The sequence below is a fragment of the Emys orbicularis genome, chromosome 11 (genome assembly GCF_028017835.1).
Source record: "Emys orbicularis isolate rEmyOrb1 chromosome 11, rEmyOrb1.hap1, whole genome shotgun sequence".
NCBI classification, from domain to species: domain Eukaryota; kingdom Metazoa; phylum Chordata; order Testudines; family Emydidae; genus Emys; species Emys orbicularis.
In genome coordinates this window covers 41,805,503-41,833,008 of record NC_088693.1, presented here as the reverse complement: position 1 = coordinate 41,833,008, position 27,506 = coordinate 41,805,503, and the positions used below count along the sequence as shown (strand labels likewise).

The 27,506-nt window shown below is 45.8% G+C and overlaps 1 protein-coding gene across 1 annotated transcript in view; it reads left to right on the top strand.

The window, feature by feature from the left end:
- CHN1 (chimerin 1) overlaps window positions 1–27,159 on the top strand; it is a 48,635-nt gene extending 21,476 nt beyond the window's left edge. Inside the window, exons 3-7 of the mRNA XM_065413430.1 lie at window positions 9,474–9,647; window positions 10,518–10,595; window positions 11,767–11,904; window positions 22,977–23,082; window positions 26,988–27,159. Coding sequence (XP_065269502.1) covers window positions 9,474–9,647; window positions 10,518–10,595; window positions 11,767–11,904; window positions 22,977–23,082; window positions 26,988–27,159 — 668 coding nt within the window. The remainder of the gene's footprint in view (window positions 1–9,473; window positions 9,648–10,517; window positions 10,596–11,766; window positions 11,905–22,976; window positions 23,083–26,987) is intronic.
- The last annotated feature ends 347 nt before the right edge of the window (window positions 27,160–27,506 follow it).

Sequence of the window (27,506 nt, the reverse complement as noted above, 5' to 3'; positions counted from 1 at the left end):
ATTCTCATCAAGTCCTGAAAATGAAAGTCTACTGACTAAAACAATACCATTCTGCTTCCACAGAGAATTGTGAACTCAGAGAAAGGACCCTTCCTATGACAAAAGCATAACCAAATGGCTACGTTTCAACTTATTTATTTAAAAAGCAACATTATTCTTGTTTTAAATGATGCATTTAAACCTTACAAAAATATTAATTTTGATTTGTCAAAGGACTTCAGTCTCAGCTAAGGACCAAAAACGTAGCTTTTGTTATTTTTTTAATAAAAAAAAGCCTGCAAAGCATAATAATAATGGTAATAGAAATGTGCTCTGCCTTTTATAAACTTCTGTTAAAGCATGATATATTCCTCAGGAGTGTTTATAACGCTTGTAGCAGTGTTTTGGTGTATGAGAACCAATGAAGTGTAAAAAATGAAGAGCATAAAGATGGAAAAGCAATGTTGATTTTTAAAATGTTTCTGGTGTTAATGAGACCTGATCCAAAGCCCCTTCAAATCAATGGGAATCTTTTCATTGACTTAATTGGGCTTTGAAGTGGGCACCAAAAGGATTAGCAGTAACACAGGTAATTAAATTTGGTTTTTTAGAGATATGAATTTCAGCTTGAAAAGGTCCCTGCAAGCTAAACATTTTAATAAAATAGCACTTTGCTGTATGCAAATATCCTTAAGATGACCATGGGAAATGTAAAGATTGTTTTAATTCAAGCACAGGACATTTGTAAATACGTGTTTTTCATTCTTGTATACTTAAAAATTAATTATCCTTGTTCTCACAATACTGTAGCTCTAAGATATCTCTTCTCCCATCAGCGTGGGTAGATGTGTGCTCACAAGACCAATCCAATTCCATAAATGGGGGTTAGCCTTTCAACTTGCTCACACATCAGTTGAGACAGACCTTTAAGAATCTAAACATTGTTTCTGCAAAATGTTTTGCTCCCTGTTTAATATTTAAATCTTTAAAGATAAACTACTTGCAGTATGCTGTATCGAGTGGCTCTTGCAGCAATTTTAGTACATATGATAATTATGCATACAAAAACTGTATTAAAAACATTATGAAGTGCAAAGTCAGTCACTCAAAAGTTAGGAAATGCCAGAATTAAGGTTGCACGTGCACTCTTAGTTCAGCCCCCTTGTGTGTTTGCATTATCATAGACTTTAATTATATAATCACATACTGTTTTTTCCCCAAGACCCATGCCTCATTCTGGGCACAGAATGGATGGTACTCACTTAACAAATGGCTGTTCTGTATTTTGTTTTCTCCTAGTTGCTCAGTGTTGTGGCCCCAGGCCTGCCTTACTACACATTATTCATGTCTGCTCTGTAGACTGAATTTTTAATTTCTTCATGGGCTTTTCCACTGTGATTTTCACTATAGTATCTGAATGCTTCACAAACATTTAATGAATTTATTTTTAAATACCCCTGTGAGATGAGGCAGTGGTATTATCCCCATTGTACAGATAAGGAGCCGAGGCACAAAGAGATTAAGGTCAAAAGTGTTCGCTAATTTTGGGTACCCAATTTGAAACACCTAGGATCTGATTTTTTCAGAGTATTTAGCATTATATAGCACTTCATATGTTCAAAGCAAAATTCCCAGTTTCTCTCAGATGCAACTGATTTCAGTTGCATATGAGAGCGCAGCACTTCTGGAAATCAGCCCAGACTCTCAAGTTGGGCAACCATCAGATAAGGAGCATGCAACTAGTGACCACCTGTCAAAAGTCTAATTGAAGTCACTTGCCTACCACCACACAGGAACTCTGTGGCACAGGCAGGGATAGAATCCAGTTCTTCATGGCAGCAATCAACTGCCTTAACCAGAAAGACTGTCCTTTCTCTTTCTGCAATCCCCTCCCTCCCTCCCTCCCTCACTACCCACCTTCCATCTTCTGCAACAAATGAAGCTGAGGTCCTACAGACAACAGCCTTCACTAGACAACCCTGATGATTCAGCCTCAGAGCAGGTCCATCATGTGCACTGAATGAGATAGTGGAAAAAACAGTATGTGATCATGTAATTTAAGACTGTTGTCATAATACTAATGCACAAGGGTACATCCAGACTTGATCCCTTGTGCCCCATCCCCTCCAACTTGTCATGCCCCAGTCTTTTCCTCACCTCTGTCTCCTTGTCCCAGTCTCCTCACCTAGCCAGTTCCTGTCTCCACTCCTTAGACTTCTCATCTCAGTCCCAATACTCTTGCCCAGACAATCTAGTACCCTCCCTCACAGCTCCTCGTCCAGTCAGTCTCTTGTCCCTCTCTGCCCAAATTCCTTGTCCCTCCATTTTACAGAGGGAGAAACTGAAACACAGGATGACTAAGGACCAAATCCTAAAAGCATGCAAGGGACCAGGCTGTGCTCTGGAGTTCTTCACAGCCTAAATAAGGAAGGGTTAGGCCCCTAACCTCCTGCCATAGAGTGGTGCTGTGCCACAAACACTATGAAGTCTCAGAAGCACAACACTTTCTGTAGAGGTTCTATTCCCCCTCCAGGAAAGAGAGTGGCTGGTGGATCTGTCCTCACCCCCAATAATTTTTCCAACCCCCACCATGTGTTGGGGTGGAGGGAAGCCAACAGAACAGAACTCCACAGTGTGCAGAGGGCCATCCTCCTTGCACAAGTCTTCTGGTCCTGCCCCACTGGGCCAGTTCTGCTAGGTCAGGGTCTTCTGTGTAGGAGGAGGCTGTCCTCTACAGTATTTGCCTAGGATCACAGAGGAAGTTTGTGGCATTAGTAGGTGCAGAACCCAGAATTCCTGGGTCTTCATCCTGTGCCTTAATCACAAGACCACTTTCTTTTCTTTATGGAAGGGAGCTATTCTTACACTTAAAGAGTGAAATAGAATTGTAAGCAGTCATTTTGTCTGGAACAGGGTTCATAAATTTTATAGACTCATAGACTCATAGACTTTAAGGTCAGAAGGGACCAATATGGTCATCTAGTCTGACCTCCCGCATGATGCAGGCCACAAAAGCTGACCCACCCACAACAGAATCTTCCAGCCTGCGACCCCTGCCCTATGCTGCGGAGGAAGGCGAAAAACCTCCAGGGCCTCTGCCAATCTACCCTGGAGGAAAATTCCTTCCCGACCCCAAATATGGCGATCAGCAGAACCCCGAGCATACAGGCAAGATTCTACAGCCGGACCCTCATTTTACCCGCGATGGCACATTAATGCCTAATTGACTAAAATCACGTTATCCCTTCAAACCATTCCCTCCATAAACTTATCAAGCCTAATCTTGAAGCCAGAAAGGTCTTTCGCCCCCACCGTTTCCCTCGGAAGGCTGTTCCAAAATTTCACCCCTCTGACGGTTAGAAACCTTCTTCTAATTTCAAGCCTAAACTTCCCCACGGCCAGTTTATATCCATTCGTTCTCGTGTCCACATTACTACTGAGCTGAAATAATTCCTCTCCCTCCTTGGTATTAATCCCTTTGATATATTTAAAGAGAGCAATCATATCCCCCCTCAGCCTTCTTTTGGTTAGGCTAAACAAACCGAGCTCCTCGAGTCTCCTTTCATAGGAAAGGTTTTCCATTCCTCGGATCATCCTAGTGGCCCTTCTCTGTACCCGTTCCAGTTTGAGTTCATCCTTTTTAAACATAGGAGACCAGAACTGCACACAGTACTCCAAATGAGGTCTCACCAGCGCCTTGTATAACGGAAGCAGCACCTCCCTGTCCCTACTAGAAATACCTCGCCTAACGCATCCCAAAATCGCATTAGCTTTTTTCACAGCCACGTCACATTGCCGACTCATAGTCATCCTGCGATCAACCAGGACTCCGAGGTCCTTCTCCTCCTCCGTCACTTCCAACCTATGCGTCCCTAACTTATAACTAAAATTTTTATTAGTCATCCCTAAATGCATCACCTTACACTTCTCACTATTAAATCTCATCCTATTATTGTTACTCCAATTTACAAGGTCATCCAAGTCTCCCTGCAGAATATCCCGATCCTTCTCCGAATTGGCAATACCTCCCAACTTTGTATCATCCGCAAACTTTATCAGCCCACTCCTACATTCGGTTCCGAGGTCAGTAACGAATAGATTGAATAAAATCGGACCCAAAACCGAACCTTGAGGAACCCCACTGGTGACCTCCGCCCAACCCGACAGTTCACCTTTCAGTACTACCCGCTGCAGTCTCCCCTTTAACCAGTTCTTTATCCACCTCTGGAATTTCATATCGATCCCCATCTTTTCCAATTTAACCAATAATTCCTCGTGCGGCACAGTATCAAACGCTTTACTAAAATCGAGGTAAATTAGATCCACCGCATTTCCTTTATCTAGAAGGTCTGTTACTTTCTCAAAGAAGGAGATCAAGTTGGTTTGGCACGATCTGCCTTTCGTAAACCCATGTTGTAATTTGTCCCAATTGTCATTCACCTCAAGGTCCTTAACTACTTTTTCCTTCAAAATTTTTTCCAAGACCTTGCATACTACAGAAGTTAAACTAACAGGCCTGTAGTTACCCGGGTCACTTTTTTCCCCCTTCTTAAAAATAGGAACCACATTAGCTATTTTCCAGTCCATCGGTACCACCCCCGAGTTTACAGATTTATTAAAAATTATCGCCAAGGGGCTTGCAATTTCTCGCGCCAGCTCCTTCAATATTCTAGGATGGAGATCATCCGGTCCGCCCGATTTAGTCCCATTTAGCTGGTCAAGTTTGGCTTCCACCTCTGATACTGTAATTGCAATCGCCCCTCCTTTATTCCCCTCTGTCTCGCTCCCTCTATTCCTAAACCCTTCATTAGCCTTATTAAACACCGACGCAAAATATTCATTTAGATATTGTGCCATGCCTAGATTATCCTTAATCTCCACTCCATTTACATGCTTCAGCGGTCCCACTTCCTCTTTCTTTGTTTTCTTCCTATTTATATGGCTATAAAACCTCTTACTATTGGATTTAATTCCCCTCGCGAGGTCCAACTCTACACGGCTTTTGGCCTTTCTCACCGCATCCGTACATGCTCTGACCTCAATAAGGTAGGTTTCCTTGCCGATCTGTCCCCTCTTCCATTCTTTGTACGCTTTCTGTTTTTTCTTAATCGCCCCTTTGAGACGCCCGCTCATCCAGCTAGGTCTAATTCTCCTGCCTACTAATCGTTTCCCCTTTCTCGGGATCCAGGCCTCGGACAGCTCGTGCAACTTCAGCTTGAAATAATCCCAGGCCTCATCTGCCTTTAGCTCTCTAAGTATGTTAGCCCAATCCACTTCCCTAAGTAGTTGCCTTAATTTATTAAAGTTGGCCTTTTTGAAATCGTAAACCTTAGTCACAGTTTTATTTCTGTTAATCCTTCCATTTAGTTTAAACCGAATTAGCTCATGGTCACTCGAGCCAAGGTTGTCCCCTACTACCATTTCCTCAACTAGGTCCTCACTACTCACCAGCACCAAATCTAAAATGGCATCCCCCCTCGTCGGTTCAGCTACTACTTGATGAAGGAATTCATCTGCTAGCACGTCTAGGAACATCTGAGCCCTATTATTGTTACTAGCATTTGTTCCCCAATCTATGTCTGGGAAGTTAAAGTCCCCCATGATCACACAGCTCTTATTAGTTTTTACTTCCTTAAAAACATTAAATAGTTCTCTGTCCGCATCCAGGCTAGATCCCGGCGGTCTATAGCACACCCCAAGCAGTATCTCAGGGGAGGCTCTAGTAGTTCTTTTACCCAGTGTAATCATTGCCCAGACAGACTCTGTCTTTTCCATTCCATCACTTATTATTTCTTTACATTTTAGCTCATTATTCACATACTGATTGAATGTGACATGTTGAACTTTTATTGTTACCAAGAGATTGAGCACTTTACAATAAATTCTAAGTGACAAAACTCTTTAGCTTTACAAACCTATTAAGAAAACAAAGTGCTTTTTGTAATAGCACATGAATGACTGAGCTGGAATTAAACTAAGATACAAACACTGGCTTTTGCCGTTGTATAAATGTAAGCGGGGGAATGGTCCCGCTATTGTGGGGAACTTTCCTGGCTTCTGCACTACCCCGGTGAAGTGGGCTAACGAAAGGATCCGAGTCCTCGCTCCCACTTCCTTTACCCAGAGGCCTCCCTGCCCTTGAGGACTCCCCTTCCACTCTCCTGTCTGGCAGAGTCCTCGTAAACCCCGACAAGGCTGGGCCCAGGATTCCTGGGGGGCTTGACCCCCAACCCTGCTGTGGTCACCTAGGACAGGGGCTAGGGTGTCCCCACTCCGGGGTATTCTCTCTGCACTGGGCACCTCCCTGACCCACTGATCATTTTATACAATTTAAAGCAAATACAAGTTATTTAATTAACAATTACTTTTTAAAAAAGAATAAGGAAAAATGGAAAAGGTTACAGGAAACACATCACCCTGCTCTGAGGCAGGGAATATCACAAGCAGTGTCTCTGGAACGTCAGGGCAGTTCACAGTCTGTTCCTTGTAGGTCCCGGGCCTCCTTCTCAGGCCCTGGCTGTGCTGCAGGGACGCTGTGGGTTGGACACTTGCTCTGGCGGTGGCCACACGCTCTCAGGCTCTAGGTGGCAGGACCCTTCTTCCCAGCATCGCCCCCGCCCTGTCAGGGTTACGATCCCCCTCCAAGTCTGGCCTGCAAGGCCTCTTGGCTGAGGTATCTCCCTGCGCTGGGCCCACTGCCAGGGTCCCCCTCACTCTCCCCAGCTGCTCACCGCACCCAGCTCCGGACTGCTCCAGCCCCAGCTCCAGCTCCACTCTGCCTCAGCACGGCTGCTGCTGCTGCTCTGCCTCCAGCTCCCTGGGCTGCTTCTCTGGCCCCTCTGGCTCTGGTTGCTGCAGCTCTGTTCCCAGGGCAGGTCTGCTCTGCAGGCTGCTTCTGTAACTCTGCTTTGGGGCTGCAGCTCTGCTCCCAGCAACTTAGCTCAGGCCCCTGCTCTCTCCTGGCTGTGCTCTGGCTTTGGGGCTGCAGCTCTGCTCCCAGCAACTTAGCTCAGGCCCCTCTCTGTCCTGGCTGTGCTCTGGCTTTGGGGCTGCAGCTCTGGCCCCTCTGGATCTGGCACGGTTCTGCTCTCCAGCTCAGCTTGGGCCCCTGCTTTCTCCTTAGCTCGGCCCCACTCAGTCTGACCCAGGCAATTCCAGCTCACACGGAGGACGGGACCTCCCTCGCCTCCTGACCCTCTGATTAGCCTGCCCGCCCTGTCAATCAGGCTGATCTGGAGCATTGGCCTCTCCCCATTGTTCCTGGGGACTGTCAGTCTCAGGCTCCTGATTTGCCATCGACCCTTCCCCTTTTAGTACTGGGAGCAAGCCAATCAAAACACCCCCACTGAATGTTAGTAAGGGGGCAACAGTCCCCTTACATAAAGGAGAACGACATCATCTGTGGACTATTTACTGTAAATTAAAATATCAACAAAACCAATGATAATCAGATACAAAGGTGACTCCTCTATAGACACTAGATATTGGGGGGGAGGGGGGCAGAGGGAAGGGAAGGGATACTGTAAATCTTCACCAAGGCCCCGAACCTCCAAACTCCAACATGTGTTTAACTTTAATCCTATGAGTAGTCCCCTTGAGATCAATGAATAATTGAAATCAATGGGACTACTCATGGTAGGAAAGTTAAGCACACTGGAAATCTTTGCTGGATCAAGGCCTAAGCGAGTGAACACTGTAGGCTCTGTGCTGTTATGCTATGGCAATTCAGCATGTCACTTTGTAGGATTGGACTCTGGGTGACATTTGCATTGCCAGTTACCAATGAAAGTTCAAGATACTCAGCATCTTGCAAGACAAGGGTCCCTACTGCAAGACAGCAGAGACCTGATAAAACTCCCAGTGAAGCCAGAAGGAACTAGGTTGGGCTTTAGACAAGGCAAAATGCTGTTCATACATCATCGCACAAGACTTACAGACTCAAATCATGGATATGAACATTCCGTTAACTTAGAAGGAACTGCATTGCTCAGCTTGTCTTCACTATGCTTTCTTGTAGTATTATTGCTGGTTTCCCTACTTTTTTCCTACAGATGGAGCATTAGTGTTGATAGATATGCCTGGCCCATTTTTGTACAGAATGAATGTTTTTTTCTGCATATCTGATTTCAATTGAATTGTACTCTAAAATGAACCAAACCTTCATTAGTAAAATGTTTATAATGAAACTGTGGAACTGTTCTTTAAATAAGTTCTCCCCAAATTCATTTTAATTTAAATAGAATTATTTGGAATTGCCAGCTTTCTGGGCTTTCTCTTTCAAAAACCCAGTCTATGAAACAACATTGGAAGTAATACCTCCTCCCCTACCCTGCTCAGGGTTAATGTCTCAAACTAACCCTAAGGGTGTGTCTACGCTGCAGGACTCTTTTGGCAGTGTGTAGTGTACATACATGCATAGCCCTCATAGTACAAGTATAAACAGCAGCATAGACAGTGAAACATGGTTTAAGCCAGTCAAGACACACCTGAAGGATGTGGGTATAAACCCAGAGTCTGTACCTAGACATCCTCTACTGGCCCAAGCCGTGCCGTCCCTATTTTTAGCTGTGTAGTGTCCCGTTACCTCTCACTGCTGGTCCCCTTCTCCTTTGCAGGGAAAGACTCCAACAGTGGACCGGGAGCGGGAGGGAAGAGGGGAAAGGCTGCCAGATCCCAACAGCTGGAGCTTTTCTCCTATGCAGGGGAAGACTCCAGCAACTCCCCACTGCTGGGGCCATTCCCTGCTACAAGGAAAGGCTCCAGCAGCTGTGAAAGGCTCTGCCAGCTCCCCCACTGCTGAAGCCCTTCCTCTGGAAGGGAGTAAGCAGCAGGGAAAGAAAGGCTCTGGAAGTGGGGAGATAGCCGGGAAAGGCTCTGGCAGCGGGGAAACAGCTGAAGCCTTTGCCTGCTGCCTCCCATTTGCCAGAGCCTTTCACTGCCCCGTGTAGCTACACACCACAGTGTGGATGCAGTGTGCTTTTGACTGCAGTATGTAGCTATACATATACTGTAGTGTAAACTTAGCCTAAAATAAATATAAAGACCAGGGGAAGGGATTAGATCATGAAATAGTCACATAAAGTATAAGAAGAGAAAAACATTACAGAGTAATAGATCTCTTCCCCTATGGAAAAGTCCTACAGAATGTAATGGGGATTAAACTAATAGGGTTCTGTTGAAATTACTGTAAAAACCTATGCGATTTGATGGAGAATTATAGACTTTGACGATTTGATTTTCCATTGGTTGATTTCTGTTAAATCCTGTAGTAGAGGAAACGTCTGGTTTTGCATCTTAGAATGGAATGTATTCAGCTAGTAAGTGTTCTTTAAAATCTGCACCAGTCCTTTTCAGCTTACTCACATGAGCGGTCCTTACAGGAATGAGGTCTGCGGGATCAGACCCTGTAGAAGTAATACATACTTTATTATATTAACATTACAACACATTTTCACCCAACATTGGGTTAATTGTCTTTTCATTTCTTCTCCCAGATTGTGGTTTAAATGTTCACAAGCAGTGTTCCAAGATGGTCCCAAATGACTGCAAGCCAGATCTGAAGCATGTCAAAAAAGTGTACAGCTGTGACCTTACAACGCTAGTAAAAGCACACATCACTAAAAGGCCAATGGTAGTAGACATGTGTATTAGAGAAATTGAATCTAGAGGTAAGACATCGTTAATGGACTTTGGTTGCTTTAATGATAATCCCTTTAGATTGATCTGGGTCATTTGGGTTTTCGCTGAATTCATGACTGCTCAAAACAGTTTCAAACGGGGCATTTTATGACTGCCAATTATCCTACACAGTTCATATCATACTTGGTGTTATTTGTTGGTTCACAAATATCTGTGATTTTTTTTAAAAGCTCTGCTGAAATTACTTAATTTCTTTCAAGGACTTCTCTAATTAATACATAAGAGATGGACAGATGCAATGCGTGTTTTATGATGCACAGTATATAGTACTGTTTTGACATAACTACATGCTTGCTAAACTCCACTCTTGGATGATCTCCTATCTTATTGATGTACATGTGCATCTTCCTCTTCTTTATACTTCCCATGGTATTTTAATCAGAAAGATTAACACAGTAATAACTAGACTAGTCGGTATTTACATATTTCATCGTCCTTGTTCTCCCAGCCCACATTTAATATTCTTTACTAGAATATATGGTTTGCTTCTAAAATATTTACTGTACATCTAATATGTTAATCTCAATTAGCTGATTAAAAAGAATTAGCTTGTAATTGGGCTAATCTGTTTTTTCACCCCCGGGAATCATTATCATAAACGTGATTACACAAAATGATTGGGAGCTGAGCCGAACAATGCGGTTGATGCAAGGGTCAGGGTTAAAGGGATGGGGGTGAAATTGTATTCCAAATGAAAAACCTGGTAAAGCTTTTAAAACCTAACTAACCTTGTTGCCTCATTGCCTTAAGTGAAGAACCTGGCCAGGGACAAGCCAGTTTTAAGGGAGGTGCAAAGTTAATACTAATTTTAATCAAGTGAAAATGTTCTCTCCTAACAGGTCTTAATTCTGAAGGACTATACAGAGTTTCAGGCTTTAGTGACCTAATTGAAGACGTCAAAATGGCATTTGACAGAGGTATCTGCTTTAGTATCTGCTGCAACTTTTTTGCCGGCACATTGTGAAGGGTTCTGTTCAGCCCAGGGGTTCCTCAGCATAGGCTCCATCTGCCTGTTGGGCTCTGCAGATGCAGAGGCTGGTCATTATGCTGAGTGGAGGGGTACCCTCCCATTGGAAAGACACACAAATCCCATTTTGGCCTGGGTTGCCAAAAGTTGCCCTTTTCCCTTCGGCAGAGTTTGTGTCTCCACAGTGCCTGACTATGACAGTTAGGCTCTTTGCAATGATGCCATTGGGTAGGAAAGTACTGAACGTTCTCAGTTATTGCCCTGATTTACTAGGGAACCCCCAAGCTCCTCTCTCAGTGGGACCATGAGTCAGCTGGAGAAGAACCTTAAAGGAGCAGTGCAACTCGAAGCCCTCTCCCTGGATGATAGCTCCAAAATAATAAAGAACGCCTGGGCTAAACATCCTCTTCCACCAAAGGCAATGAGAGAAGTAAGGAGTTCCCACCCTCAGTACCCCACAGTAGCAATCGGGGGCGGGGAGGTGCTCCCTCCCCATATGTTTTTTTTTTTTACTGAGCCAAAAATTCCATCCCTCTTTGCCTCTCCAGGCTACTGGGGCTACACAAAGAGAGCTCAAGTAATACCTGCCTTCTATGTGGTCCTAGCTAGACTTGAGGTGCTGAACAAATTCAGGCCCTTACTCAGTGCCCACTACACTCAAGAATAAATAGCACTACTGCTCTGAGAGGGTGAGCACATGCCTGTCCTAGCGACTAAGTACTAAAAACATTTTCCTTTTTGCAAACGTTCCTCATTTCCCATTCAGTGCTGACAAATGTGTTTTTGGCAAAGTGATATGTTCAAATATAGTTGATCTGCAACACATTTTTACAACACAGACCGTCACCATTAAAACAGTCACACGGGTTTCTGCATAACGTTTTTTTGTTAACCTGAGATTGAAAAAAGGACTGGTCTCTGTACAAAAGGCATTAGGCTTTATCCTGAAAAAGTGAAATTCACAGTCAAATAACAGTTTTTATTGGTTAGTTTACATACTCCAGAATCTGTGGCTGTGCTGATCTTAATAATTGCTAAACAGTATAGATTTTTCCATTGAATATTAGTCTAGATCTATTTATATTTTTAAAACATTAATGTCAGCTGCTTTCTATACACAGATGGGGAAAAAGCAGATATTTCTGTGAATATGTATGAAGATATCAATATTATCACTGGTGCACTTAAATTGTACTTCAGGGATTTGCCAATTCCGCTTATCACATACGATGCCTACCCAAAATTTATAGATTCTGCAAGTAAGTATAAAATAACATTTTTCCTGTTTTTCTTTCTGACCCTTTTTCTCTCTGTTTTGTTTTTTAACATGTGTTATTAATTAAGTACTACTTAAGCGCTTCACATGGGTGCTATAAATTGAGATGAAAGCAGGACTAAGTATGTGCCATAGATTATAAGAATGTTGTATTAAGTGATCTTTGTTTCAGTTTCTCCTCCATTTTTCTCAAATGTTTCCTTTTCACTACACATACTGGAAAGATATGATCTTCTTCAAATAGTGTCCCTATGGGTGCTCTACTCTTGGTGTGCATGCGCGCTACACACCCTCAATAGGAGATTTTCATTAGCAGTGTCCATTCAGCCCACACATGTGCTGTTGATATCCTTGTGCTCTGTACCAAGGCTATATCAGACTGCGCAAGCAAACCACCCCCTCAGTTCCTTCTCAACCACCTGATTGGAGACGGAGCTAGTGTGTCCGCTTCTTGTCTACCATGGTAGTTTTGCGTCTTGTTAGTTAGTGTAGTTAGTTTAGTATTTGTTTAGCATTTGTGTAAAAAAACAAACAAAAAAAACCCAAAAAACTTTTCTGGTTATAGAGACTCCCTCTGGGGAAATTCTCCTTGTGATGGACATGCCCAGTTCACCAGGGTTCAAATGCTGCCTGTCATGTAAAGAGGCCATCCCAGTCAGTGACGGACACGCTGCCTGGGTGAATCGCACATGCTGCAGAAGTGCAACTTCTGCCTAGTCCTGAAACCTAGGGCTTGGAAGAACCAGGAAGTTACACTCCGACTCCTCATGATGGAGCGTTCCCTCCGACCCGCTTCAGAAGCAGGTCAGGATCCCTCTGGACATCAGTCTCCAGGAGCCTCTAGAGCCCCTTCCACCTTCCTGCAACATTCTCCTAGGAAGCTTTCAGAGTAGCAGCCGTGTTAGTCTGTATCCGCAAAAAGAACAGGAGTACTTGTGGCACCTTAGAGACTAACACATTTATTTCAGCATAAGCTTTCGTGGGCTACAGCCCACTTCATCAGATGCATTTGTGTAAAAAAAAAAACAAAAAAACCCAAAAACTTTTCTGGTTATAGAGACTCCCTCTGGGGAAATTCTCCTTGTGATGGACATGCCCCGTTCACCAGGGTATGTATATATATTTCTTACTATATGTTCCATTCTATGCATCCGATGAAGTGGGCTGTAGCCCACAAAAGCTTATGCTCAAATAAATTTCTTAGTCTCTAAGGTGCCACAAGTACTCCTGTTCTTCCTAGGAAGATAAATCCTTAGAGCCCTCCTCCAAAGCCTCTCCAAAAAAGGAAATATATTTCCTCTCCCAGCCAGTCCCCCTCATAAAGGCCTCTGTCTCCAGCCAGAACTATGGCCTCTGAGAGGTCTTCCTCAAAGCTGGGTACCATGGGTGGGAAAGGCTTCTCCATTATGGGGGATGCGGGAAAACGCCACGGCTCTAAAACTAAACAGGGCTCCAGGAAGACCTTGGTATTGTCAGCTGGGGACGGTACCAAACATATAGGATCATTACCGTCATCTCAGACTCCACTCTGTGTGCCCTTCCCACATGGTACAATGTAAGTCTTCAACCTTATCAGCGCCAACGTCAAAGCCTTCCACAGCTCTGGTACCGTCGGATAAGGACAAACACTCAACACCACAGGATTTCAGATACCAGAAGGAACTGGCAAAGACTGCTGAACCAGAGTCTCCATTGTTAGCAGGTACTGAGCATCTCTTGGTACTGGGAACTTCTTAATCTCCAGATCCCTTTACATCTCTGCTGCCTTCGCCCCGCCCCATTCTCTGGGAGCTCCTCCATTAAAAGAAGAAGATGATGATGATGATGACTGATCCTCTGTTTCTTCCATTTCAGTGCAGGGTTCTCTGGTACACCCTTACACTAACCCCATCTCCTGAAGGGGTATGGAAGGTGCTCCGGAAGCTCATCACTCCTGGTTTTAATAATCCTGGATGCCACCCCTTTCCCTGTATGCACCTCAAAGGCCATATTAGGATCCCCGGGAAGCCTATTGTTGGCAGTTCTCTAGGGCCCTGACCGTATCCCATCGGGACGATAGGGAGACCCAAGCTTCCCCACCCCAGCAGCAGGAAGAAACATTTGAGGAGCAGGAGTCCAGGGCAACTAAGGCCTGGTCTACACTACGACTTTAATTCGGATTTAGCTGCCTTAATTCGAATTAACGCTTGACCCGTCCACACAACGAAGCCATTTAATTCGAATTAAAGGGCCCTTTAATTCGATTTCTGTACTCCACCCCGACGAGCGGAGTAGCGCCAAAATCGAATTTGTCAATTCGAATTAGCGTTAGTGTGGCCGCAATTCGATGTTATTGGCCTCCAGGAGCTATCCCACATTGCACCATTGTGACCGCTCTGGCCAGCAATCTGAACTCGCATGCACTGGCCAGGTGGACAGGAAAAGCCCCGGGAACATTTGAATTTCATTTCCTGTTTGCACAGCGTGGAGAGCACAGGTGACCACAGAGAGCTCATCAGCACAGGTAACCATGCAGGCTGATAATCGAAAAAGAGCACCAGCATGGACCGTACAGGAGGTACTGGATTTGATCTCTATATGGGGAGAGGATTCAGTGCTAGCTGAACTGCGTTCGAAAAGACGAAATGCCAAAACTTATGAAAAAATTTCCAAGGGCATGATGGAGAGAGGCCACAATAGGGACACAGATCAGTGCCGCGTGAAAGTCAAGGAGCTCAGACAAGCCTATCAAAAAGCAAAGGAGGCAAACGGTCGCTCCGGGTCAGAGCCGCGGACATGCCGCTTCTACGCTGAGCTAAATGCATTTCTAGGGGGGGCCGCCACCACTACCCCACCTCTGACTGTGGATTCCGAGCTGGGGATAATCTCATCAGGTACACCTGATGATTCCGCGGAAGGGGAAGAGGAGGAGGAGGAGGACGAGCTGGCAGAGAGCACCCAGCTCTCCGTTCTCCCCAACAGCCAGGAACTGTTTCTCACCCTGACTGAAGTACCCTCCCAAGCCTCCCAAGCCAGCACCCAAGACCATGACCCCATGGAAGGGACCTCAGGTGAGTTTACCTTTTAAAATATAAAACATGGTTTAAAAGCAAGCATTTTTAATGATTAATTTGCCCTGAGCACTTGGGATGCATTCGCAGCCAGTACAGCTACTGGAAAAGTCTGTTAACATGTCTGGGGATGGAGCGGAAATCCTCCAGGGACATCTCCATGAAGCTCTCCTGGAGGTACTCCAAAAGCCTTGCCACAAGGTTTCTGGGCAGTGCAGCCTTATTCCGTCCTCCATGGTAGGACACTTGACCACGCCATGCTAGTAGCAAGTAATCTGGTATCATTGCCTGACAGAGCCTGGCAGCGTATGGTCCCGGTGTTTGCTGGCATTCAAGCAACATCCGTTCTTTATCTTGCTGTGTAATCCTCAGGAGAGTGATATCGCTTAGGGTAACCTGGTTGAAATAAGGGAATTTAATTAAGGGGACTGAGGTGGCCGTTCCTACTGGGCTGTTTGCCTGTGGCTGAAAAGAAATCCTTCCCTGCATTTAGCCAAGTGCAAGGGGGGGGGGGGGAGGATTGGCCCAGAGCTTTTCGCGTTTTGCTAGCAGGGATCTTCCCTGATACCAGCCAGGCGGTGGGGGGAGGGAGAAAGCACTCATCCCAGAGAATTCATGGCGGGTGGGGGGGGGGTGTTAGTTTGGTTCCTGCAGGGATCTTCCCTGATACCAGCCACGCGGTGGGGGGAGGGAGAAAGCACTCATCCCAGAGAATTCATGGCGGGTGGGGGGGGGGGTGCGTTAGTTTGGTTCCTGCAGGGATCTTCCCTGATACCAGCCACGCGGTGGGGGGAGGGAGAAAGCACTCATCCCAGAGAATTCATGGCGGGTGGGGGGGGGGGTTGTTAGTTTGGTTCCTGCAGGGATCTTCCCTGATACCAGCCACGCGGTGGGGGGAGGGAGAAAGCACTCATCCCAGAGAATTCATGGCGGGTGGGGGGGGGGTGTTAGTTTGGTTCCTGCAGGGATCTTCCCTGATACCAGCCACGCGGTGGGGGGAGGGAGAAAGCACTCATCCCAGAGAATTGGATGGGGGGGGGGGTGTTAACCTTCAGCAGCAGAAAACAAGCTAACAGGAAAACTGCAGCACAACGGGCTTTGCTTGGTATGTGGGAAAGCAGGGCGCAGAAGCCTAAAGACAGTGGCTTACCATGGCAGCATGCAAGGTGAATTCTGTTGCCCCGACCTGCGTCTGTGATCTCTAGCAGCAAAGCCACAGGCACTCAATATTAAGAGGCAAAATGCGACCTTGCACAGAAATCACATGTGCTATGTAATGTGAATAGTATACACCGTGAAAGAGTATAAGCATTGTTCTGAAAAATGTATCTTTTAAAAAAATTCTCTCCTTTTTTCACTCCCTCCAGCAGGTGCAAATGTTTCAAGCCTCCCTCCTCCTTCCCGAAGGCTATCCCAGATAAGGCGTCGTAAAAAAAAGACGAGAGAAGAGATGTTTTCCGAAATCATGCAATCCACCAGGAATGAAAGAGCTCATCTGAATGAGTGGAAGGAGACGGTTTGCAAGTATAGGAAAGAAGCCAGTGACCGTGAGGACAGGAGGGACCAACGTGAGGACATGAGGGACCAACGTGAGGACATGAGGGACCAACGTGAGGACAGAAGGGACCAACGTGAGGAGAGGAGAGACGCTCGAGATGAGAGGTGGCGGCAGGAAGATCAGAGGAGTCGGGAAGCAACGCTGGGGCTGCTGCGTGAGCAAACAGACATGCTCCGGCGTCTGGTGGAGCTTCAGGAACGGCTGCTGGAGAACCGAGTGCCGCTACAGCCCCTGTATAACCCCCCTACCTCCTCACCATGTTCCATAGCCTCCACACCCAGACGTGTAAGAACACGGGGGGGGAGGCTCCGTACACCCTCCCATTCCACCCCAGTGGACAGCCCAAGCAAAAGGCTGCCATTTTTTTAACCTTTTTTTACTGGGCTTTTCCTTCCCGCAGATCCTCCTCCCAAACCCCACTCAGGTTCTGTGCCGCTACAGCCCCTGTATAACCCCCCTACCTCCTCACCATGTTCCATAGCCTCCACACCCAGATGTGTAAGAACACGGGGGGGGAGGCTCCGTACACCCTCCCATTCCACCCCAGTGGACAGCCCAAGCAAAAGGCTGCCATTTTCTTAACCTTTTTTTACTGGGCTTTTCCTTCCCGCTGATCCTCCTCCCAAACCCCACTCAGGTTCTCTCCCTCTTTTTATAATCAATTAATAAAGAATAAATGATTTTTAAACAATGGTGACTTTATTTCCTTTGAAAGCAAGCTGGGGGAAGGGGGAGGGTGGGTTCCTTACAGAGAATGAGTCAATAAAGGGGGCGGGTTTTCAGGAAGGATAAACAAACATAAATTTCACACTGTAGCCTGGCCAGTCATGAAACTGGTTTTCAAAGCTTCCCTAATGCGCAGCGCTTCATCGTGTGCTCTTCTAATCGCCCTGGTGTCTGGCTGCGAGTAATCAGCAGCCAGGCGATTTGCCTCAGCCTCCCACCCTGCCATAAAGGTCTCCCCCTTGCTCTCACAGAGATTGTGAAGCACACAGCAAGCAGTAATAACAATGGGGATATTGGTTTGGCTGAGGTCTGAGCGAGTCAATAAGGATCGCCAGCGACCTTTTAAACGGCCAAATGCACATTCTACCACCATTCTGCACTTGCTCAGCCTGTAGTTGAACAACTCCTGACTCCTGTCCAGGCTGCCTGTGTATGGCTTCATGAGCCATGGCATTAAGGGGTAGGCTGGGTCCCCAAGAATAACAATTGGCATTTCAACATCCCCCACGGTTATTTTCTGGTCCGGAAAGTAAGTCCCTTGCTGCAGCCGTTTAAACAGATTGGTGTTCCTGAAGACGCGAGCGTCATGAACCCTTCCCGGCCAGCCCACATGGATGTTGGTGAAACGTCCCTTGTGATCCACAAGTGCTTGCAGCACCATTGAGAAGTACCCCTTGCGGTTTATGTACTGGGTACCCTGGTGCTCCGGTGCCAAGATAGGAATATGGGTTCCATCTATTGCCCCACCACAGTTAGGGAATCCCATTGCAGCAAAGCCATCCACTATGACCTGCACATTTCCCAGAGTCACTACCTTTCGTAGCAGCACCTCCGTGATTGCTTTGGCTACTTGCATCACAGCAGCCCCCACAGTAGATTTGCCCACTCCAAATTGATTCCCGACTGACCGGTAGCTGTCTGGCGTTGCAAGCTTCCACAGGGCTATCGCCACTCGCTTCTCAACTGTGAGGGCTGCTCTCATCTTGGTATTCTGGCGCTTCAGGGCAGGGGAAAGCAAGTCACAAAGTTCCATGAAAGTGCCCTTACGCATGCGAAAGTTTCTCAGCCACTGGGAATCGTCCCACACCTGCAACACTATGCGGTCCCACCAGTCTGTGCTTGTTTCCCGGGCCCAGAATCGGCGTTCAAAGCCTATAACCTGGCCCATTAACATCATAATCTCCAAAGCACCGGGGCCCGCGGTCTCAGAGAATTCTGTGTCCGTGTCCATGTCCTCATCACGCTGGTCGCTGCGCTGCAATCGCCGCCTCCTCCTCCTCCTCGCCTCTTTTTTCTGGTCCTGTGTAAGCATAAACTCCACGAGAAAGCGCGAGGTGTTTACAATGTTCAAGACTGCGTTCTGGAGCACAACGGGATCCATGCTTGATGCAGAATGGAGTCTGCAGAGTTCACTCAGGAAAAAAGGCGCGAAATGGTTGTCTGCCGTTGCTTTCAGGGAGGGAGGGGGAGGCTGTACCCAGAACTACCTGCGACAATGTTTTTTGCCCCATCATGCACTGGGGTCTCAACCCAGAATTCCAAGGGGGGTGGAGACTGCGGGAACTATGGGATAGCTATGTAAAAGCTACCCACAATGCAACGCTCTGGAAATCGATGCTACTATGGTAGCTTGGACGCAAACCACCGAATTAATGGTGCCTAGTGTGGCCGAATACATTCGAATTTATAAAATCGGTTTCCTAAATTCGAATTATATAAATTCGAATTAATCCTGTAGTGTAGACATACCCCAAAGAAGCCACAAGTCAGACCACCATCTCGGCCTCTTTGCCAGATGAGGCCCTGATACTTCTCCCCTGCCCCCCATCTGCAGCCAATTATTTTTGCCAGTTCCAGGACCTTGTTAAGTGGGTGACAGACTCTCTAAACCCATCTGATGTGGCTCCACAACAGGCATCATCAAAGCGCCAGTTTTGATGGGACCATCAAGGGTCTGAATTTCCAACCCTCATTAGTCTGCCAGCTTCAATGTTTTACCTACCTTCTCCCATTTGGCAACAGGCTCTTCCACTTCCAGAACGCAGGGGAGTGTATCACCTCAGACAAATGGGTCCTGGGAGTAATATCATCAGGCTACGCCATCCACTGTACTTCCCTCCCTCCTCATTCCCCTTCCCTGCCCCTCTTCAGGGACCCCTCTCACGAGTCCCTAATAAGGTACAAAGTAAATACCTTTCTTCATTTAGGAGCAATAGAACCGGTACCTCCTCAATACAAGGGAAAGGGCTTCTATTACAATTATTTCCTCATACCAAAGAAGAACAGAGGGTGGAGACCAGTTCTAGATCTAAGACTCCTAAACAGATTCATGAGTCCCCAGAAATTCAGGGTGGTGACCCTAGCAACTATAATTCCTTGTCTAGATTCAGGGGATTGGTTTCAGCTCTCAACCTCCAGGATGTATACTTCTATATAGCAGTGCACCCATCTCACAAGAGATTCCTCTGATTTGTGTTAGGCTAGAATCATTTCCAGTATCAAGTGCTCCCCTTCAGCCTCTATGCTCCGAGAGTATTCTCAAAGGTTCTGTCAGTAGTGGCTGCTTACCTGCTTCACCAGACTATAGTGGTATTTCTCTGGCATCCAGGGCACCTCTTCCCGTGGACAGGTTCCGAATATTATTAAACTTGTCAAATCAATTCTTGACAGTCTCCAGACCTCAGTCAGAAACTGCCTTCAACTTCTGGGTCACATGGCCACTTGCACTTTCGTGACAAAGCATGCAAAATTACACCTCCGCTGTTTTCAGGGGTTGCTCAGAACGGTTTACTCGCCAAACATACAGTCTAGGCAAGCAGGCATCAGTTCCCCAGTGGGTGAAGCATTCCCTAGACTGGTGGAAGGTTCATCACTATGTAGGGGGTCTCCTTCCTCCAACTTGCACCAACAGTGACTAACCACAGACGCATCTCTCTTGGGTTGGGGGGTGCACTTTGGCTCCCTGACAGCACAGGGCAAATGGTCACCTCAAGAGACCACCCTCCATATCAACCTCCTGGAGCTGAGAACAATAAGAAATGCCTGTATGCATTTCCTACCTCTCATCAGACACAGATCTATCAGTCATATCAATCGACCAGGAATGACAAGATCCCCTTCCCTCTGCACCAAAGCCATAAAATTGTGGAATTGGTGCATAAAGCATCACATAAGGATTTCAGCAATGTATCTGCCTGGCATACAGAATGTCACTGCTGACACACTCAGCAGGTGCTTCTCCGAAGAATACAAATAGGAGATGGATTATCAGGTTCTACACAGAATCTTTCAGACTTGGCGGTTTCCAGAAGGAGACCTTTTCGGCACAACCACAAACAAAAAATGCCACCTATTTTGCTCAAAGTGGGGGGAGGGAGGGTTAGGTCACAATTGACTGGGAGACGCCTCCTCTTGCCTTGGACAGACAGACTGTTTTATGCCTTCCCTCCAGCGCCTCTCATCCTCAAGATGATAAACAAGATCAAGCAGGAAAAGGCCAGAGTGATTCTCAGAGCCACAGTGTGGTTGAGGCAACCGTGGTTCTCTTACCCATTTCACCTCACTCTCTATCCTCCAGCAGATCTTCCAGCCATCCCTCAACTCCTCTCTCAGGACACTGGACACCTGACGCATCCCAACCTGGGCATTCTTCACCTTACGGCGTGGTTCCAGGATGTTTGTGGGGCTAGAATCATGCTGCTCTACGGAGGCACAACTCATATTGTTAAATAGTAGAAAAGTTTCCACCAGAGCTACTTACCTCCAGAAGTGAACAAGATTCAGCCACTGTTGAAACTCCACAATGCTGCTCCTGATTCTGCCCCACGTCCTCTCATTCTGGAGTACCTGCTACAGCTTAAGAAATAGGGACTGTTCCTCAGTTCCATCAAAGTTCACCTGGCAGCCCTAACAGCCTTTCATATTGCCGTTGAAGGTTTCTCTGTTTGCTCATTCCACAACCACAAGATTTATGAAAGGCTTGGGGAATCTCTTCCCAGAGATAAAGGTTTCTGCTCCTGCTTGGGACCTGAATATGGTTCTCAAAAGCCTCACAAACCCCCTGTTGGAACCCATGGCCACCTGCTCCTTATTGAATTTATCAAGGAAAACAGCCTAGTGGCAGCTACCTCAGCCCACAGTCGGAGAGATTGGGGCTTTAATGGCAGACCTCCCCTTTCACAACATTTCACAAGGTTAAGGTGTCCTTGTGGGCCCAGGTTTCTCCCTCCAGTAACTTCCGAATTTCACCTAAATCAGACCATATATCTGCCCGTTTTCTTCCCAAAACCACATACTTCAAGCGGGAGACTGTTCTCCACACTCTAGGTATCAGGAGGGTGTTATCCTTCTATCTAGAAAGAACTAAATCATTTCGTAAATCCAATAGATTATTTCTTTTGATTGCAAACAGATGTAAGGGTTTCACCATTTCTACCCAGAGACCCTACATGGATTTCTGAGTATATTATAACTTGCTACCAGGCTGTCAATGTTCCACCCCCTATCAGCGTTTCAGCACACTCAACTAGATCACATTACATCTATGGCTCTCCTTGAAAATGTTCCCATTCCAGAAATCTGCAAAGCCAGTACATGGTCTTTGGTACATACCTTCCCTAGACACTGTGCCTTGGTTGATGCGTCCAGGTCTGGTGCTGCAGTTGGCAATGCAGTTCTCTCTCCTGTGCTGGAACTCAATTCTGAAGCCCCTTTCTCCTACTGGGGATACTGCTCAGGAGTCACCAAGAGTGGAGCACCTATAGGGACACTACTCAAAGACAAAGAGGGTACTCACCTTATGCAGTAAGTGTGGTTCTTTGAGATGTGTCCCCCTATGGGTGCTCCACTACCCACCCTCCTTCACCTCTGCTTCAGAGTTTCTCCTGAGACTCAGCGGTGCAGAAGTAACCGAGGGGGCAGTTCATCCAGGCAGCCTGATATAGCCTGGGTACAGGGCATGAGGATACCAACAGCGCATCTGAGGGCTGAATGGACAGTGCTAATAAAAATCTCCGATTGAGGGTGCCTGGGGCGGGCACACACACCAAGAGAGCGCTCATAGTATCTTGAAGAACCACAGTTACTGCGCAGGATGAGTAACCTCTTTTCCTGTCACCAAGTGTTGAATGATCCTATTTACCTGACAATGTCATAATTCAAAGTAGCCTTAATTTTATTTTACTGGGAATGAGGTAATCTATGAGAGTGATTGGTAATGAGATAAAGGACCCCTAGAGATGAAATCTCAGACCCATTGAAGTCAATGGCAAAACTCGAATAGACTTCAGTAGGCCCAGAATTTCACCTCTAGGTCACTTGTGCAAAACTAGTCCAAGTCAGTAGTCCAAATTACTATCTTGACAGCTTTTTCAGTACCTATGAGGAATGTCTTGGTGGACTCAGTTCAGTTACTAGTGGACAGGAATTCACATGTGTCAGCTTATCACAGCTCTTCTCCTCTAACATTGTTCCTGACAGTGCATTGGGAAGGCCATGGAAACTGTTGTGACAGAGTCATTCCAGAAGAGACCTTCCAGAAAAAGGGGGAGGCACATTGATTAAAGCAAAACCAAAGCTCATTGACATAATCTGGAGATAAACAGTTAGATTTAATCATGAGGACTCCTTTCAGACCTGTCACTCCCCAAACCTACCATGTCTCTACTTCTCTGCTTGAAGTCTGGCATTGTCTGCACTGATATTTAAATGTTTCTGTTTCAGAAAGCATGGATCCTGATGAACAGTTGGAAACACTTCATGAAGCATTGAAACTACTGCCACCTGCACACTGTGAAACCTTAAGGTATCTCATGGCACATTTAAAGAGGTATGTGGTTTATTTTAAAAGAAATTAGATGAATTCATCTGAAACAAAGACCAATCTGCAGCCTCTACACAAGTCTGTGTAAGCCCCATAAGATGTATTTGGGGCCTTGTAGAGGCTTCTATAAAGCAAATTCTGAGTTGTTTTTGTAAATTTAACACAGCACTACAATTTCTCCAGTGTCATTTGTTATAGCAGAATGAACAAACAAACTTAAATACAGTAACTCCTCACTTAACGTCCTCCCAGTTAACGTTGTTTTGTTGTTACGTTGCTGATCAATTAGAAAACATGCTCGTTTAAAGTTGCGCAATGCTCCCTTATAATGTCGTTTGGCAGCCGCCTGCTTTGTCCACTGCTTGCAGGAAGAACAGCCCGTTGGAGCTAGCTGGTGGGGGCTTGGAACCAGGGCTGGTGGGGGCTTGGAACCAGGGTGGACCGGCAGCCCCCCTGCTCCTGCACTCCGCTTATCCCATCTTCCATAGAGCGGTGGGGACACACGACAGGGCTCAGGATGGAGGGAGCTTGCTGATCTACTTAACAAGGCAGTGTACTTAGAGTGAGGTCAGCATACTTAAAGGGGCAATGCGCATCTCTCTCTCTCACACACACGGTGTGTGTGTCTCTCTGTCTCTGTCTGCTATGCTGTCTCCCCTCCCTCTGTTCATGCTGCCTTGTAGAGTGTGAGGCTACATTAACAACGAGTTAACCCTTGAGGGCTCAGCCAATTGCTAGTTCATCATTTAGCAGTAAGGCATTCCCTGGGAAATATCCCACCCTCTGACTTCACCACCTCAACCAAGCTTCACAATCATCATCACTGTGTACAGTATTAAATTGTTTAAAACTTATACTCTGTGTGTGTGTGTGTGTGTGTGTGTGTGTGTGTGTGTGTGTGTGTGTGTGTGTATATATATATATATACACATGTATAACGCGGTCAAAAAATCTTACCACGTTATAGGTAAAACCGCATTATATTGGGTAGGGAAGGATGTGCCTCCCCAAACAGCCTGGCCCCGACCCCTATCCGACCCCCACCTACTTCCTGCCCCCTGACTGACCCCTCAGAACCCCCGACCCATCCAACCTCCCCCCTCTCCTTGTTCCCTAACCGTCCCCCGAGACCCTCTGCCACTTATCCAACCCCTCGGTGTGTCGGAGCCGTCCCTAGAGGGGTGCGGGGCCCGGGACAAATCAGCCCTCCCTGCTAGTCTCCTCACTGTCCACCCAGCGCTCCTGCCCACCACTCGCCTCCTCACCCCACCTACCCGCCCACCTCCCCATTAGTCTCCTCACCGTCTGTCCGGCGCGCCTCCCCCCGTCCGCCTGACCGCTGCTCTCCTGCTCGCCGTCTTCCCGCCCGCCTGCCTCCTCACCCCCCTCCTGCCTGCCACTCACCACCCCACTTGCCCACCCGCCTCCCGCCCGCCTCCCACCCTTAACACGTCGCTCAGAGCAGTGTGTCAGAGCCTGATGCACTGATCCGCCAGCACGCACAACCCCATCCCCCTAGAGTGCTGCTTTACCGCGTTGTATGTGAACCCGTGTTATATCGGGTCACGTTATATCGGGGTAGAGGTGTAATAGTCTTTTGTCTGGTGGAAAAAATTTCCCTGCAACCTAACCCCCCCCTATTTACATTCATTCTTATGGGGAAATTGGATTAGCTTAACATTGTTTCACTTAAAGTTGCATTTTTCAGGAACATAACTACTACATTAAGCGAGGAGTTACTGTATGTCTTAAAAGAATAGAGTATTAAAATACACTAAAACAGATAGACAGACATTGTGCTTTCTCCCATCTTCTGCACTCTCCATAGGCCTTAAGGACTTAGACCAGTAAAAAACCCACAGTTTTGATGCAAATAATAATAATATGCCTAACCAATTTTTATTCTATTTGTAGGTACTATAAATATCTACAAGGAAAAAAACTATTCCCCTTCTGTTGTCAAAGTATATACAAAACCACAGAGTAAAAAATGGAATTGGCATATTAGCTACTGTGCCCATTTTAATTTGTGACATGTACCTATTGTCAACATGTACCTATCGTCATGAATAATCATTTCTTGCCGCATAAATATTTTCATTTTAAGTCTTTTTAGTGAAAACACAGTTGCACTGTGTGATTTGTTGAGTCTGCTGAGTATGTCCAGCAAAATGCAACCCCAGGGCTGCTGCATGTTCTGGACCAGATATGTCAGTGTCCACTTATTTCAATGGAACTTCAAATGAATATATTAGTATAGCCTCAGGAATGGAAGACCAGCAGCAAAGTAGTTAAAAAGCAAACTTTACTATTTGTAAAGCTGATTTTTCATATCCTATTGTTCAAGGGTTGTTGCTGATCTGTTGATTAGCAGATCAATTTATAAATTCTTACGCTGCTGGCATTTGCTAAGTATAAGGAGGAAGGGGCAACACAATTTATAATATTTCAATTATTTTTAGTTTCTGTTGTTTAATATACTTACTGAAAAGAGTTGTAGTGAGGGAACAGCTAGCTCACTCGCTTGTTGCAAAATTTAGCTAATTAGCCATTGATCCTTTATTTGGAATCATAAACTAGGAAGCAGGGTTTTGGAAATACCAGAATAATATGTCAAAAAAAGAGGACATCAAATTCTGACAACTATTGTATAAGCCTGAAGGGATTTTATTCAGCATAGGAGATTAGATAGTTCAGCAATGTGAAAGAACTTAAGTGTTTTTATAACCCACAAACTTCCTACCAATGGATATTTAGTCATTTACAAGAATCCTTATGGAGATTTGTTTTATGGTAAAGCAGCAGTGTATATTAAGTCCTTTGTTTAGTCTGCGAACAAACTCATTTACAAATCTGAATTTGTTTTATTGAGAAAGGCAATTAACTGCCATAAACCAAAGCAGAAGTTTAGTGTCTCTAGACAGCATGTTGTTTACTACTATTATGCCAGTAACCAGAATTTGGGGAGACATTTATTCTGTGTCTCCGCACTTCTTAACCATATCCTGTCTGAGAATACTCTATATATTCTGCTCTGTGTGCATACGTGGTAAATTATATTCTGTGGTCCACCCAAAGATCATATAATAGCAGATGGTGAGCTAGGGAACAGGCACTGGTGGACCCTACATTCCAGATAACCAGCAATAGGAAGTTGCTACAAGTGGTGGCAAAGCTGCACTAGCAGTTTATAACCCCACTCTATTAGGGACCCAAGAGCTGTGTGATGCAGCCAAGGAGGGGTGGGGTAAGCCTGCCAAAGCACTGACTTAGCATATTTGTTAGATGGCCTCTACAAATGAGGCTCCAATGCGGCCCTGATGGATTTTAAAGCAGCCCCAGGCTGAGTCCCCGTTCAGGTGCTGCTGTTCTTGTCTGTGCCAGGGGATGTAATTTGCATCACTTGTGCCTGTGGGAGAGAATCTCACCCCACATAGTCCAGTTGACCACTTCATGTCATGGTTAGTTTGCAATGTATATATCAAATGAATTCAGATGTGAATAGAATAGAATGCATGAGAGAGAAAAAGTTTGATCAGGTTTCCCCTATCCTATAAGTGGTAACACTACATTTGTGGTGAATTTTAAATTGGTAATCTTATTATAGTCCTGTAAAGAGGATCTTTACACTAAGTTTTGCCTTCCCGCCTAAATGGCCCTCAGTACGTTTATAAATGGCAAAAGTAGCATTACTGTGCACCCATGTTCTGATTTGTAGGAACATCCCCCCACACACACCCTACATAGGGCCTGTGAAGCAGTCTCTCCACAGGTTTTTGGGAAAGGTAAAGAATGCACTTTTTGCTCCTCCCCTCTGCCCAGGGGTTTTCAGACACATGTCGATGTGCACTGTGTCATCAACCAATATTTGGTATAACATGCCTTGTGTTTAACATTGTCCTCCTTTACAGGGTAACTCTTCATGAAAAGGAGAATCTCATGAATGCAGAGAATCTTGGCATTGTTTTTGGACCAACCCTTATGCGAGCACCAGAACTAGATGCAATGGCTGCACTGAATGATATCCGTTACCAGAGACTTGTGGTGGAGATGCTTATAAAAAATGAAGACATTTTATTTTGAATATTTTGTTTTGTTCTTTCTAAAAAAGGAAACAACAATATTCTGTGGAGGAAGGAATATTTTAATGTAATTTAATTGGCTCTTGTAGCTGAATTCCATATTTGCTAGAGCTTTTGATGTATACAGGATCAAAATGAAGGAATTCGGTGTCGCTTCTGTAGTGCCATTCAGCTGCTGTTGAAAAAAGGTTAACACATTTTCCAGTACTAGTAATCCTGGGTGTTTATCATGTTTAAAGCAAAAATCTAAAGCTCGATTGCATGATTGGCTTCCTGTTCTCCCTGTTTTGATGAAGATCTTTCTGCAAAAGAAACAAGAGAACCGGTGCAGCATCTTTTATAAGCATC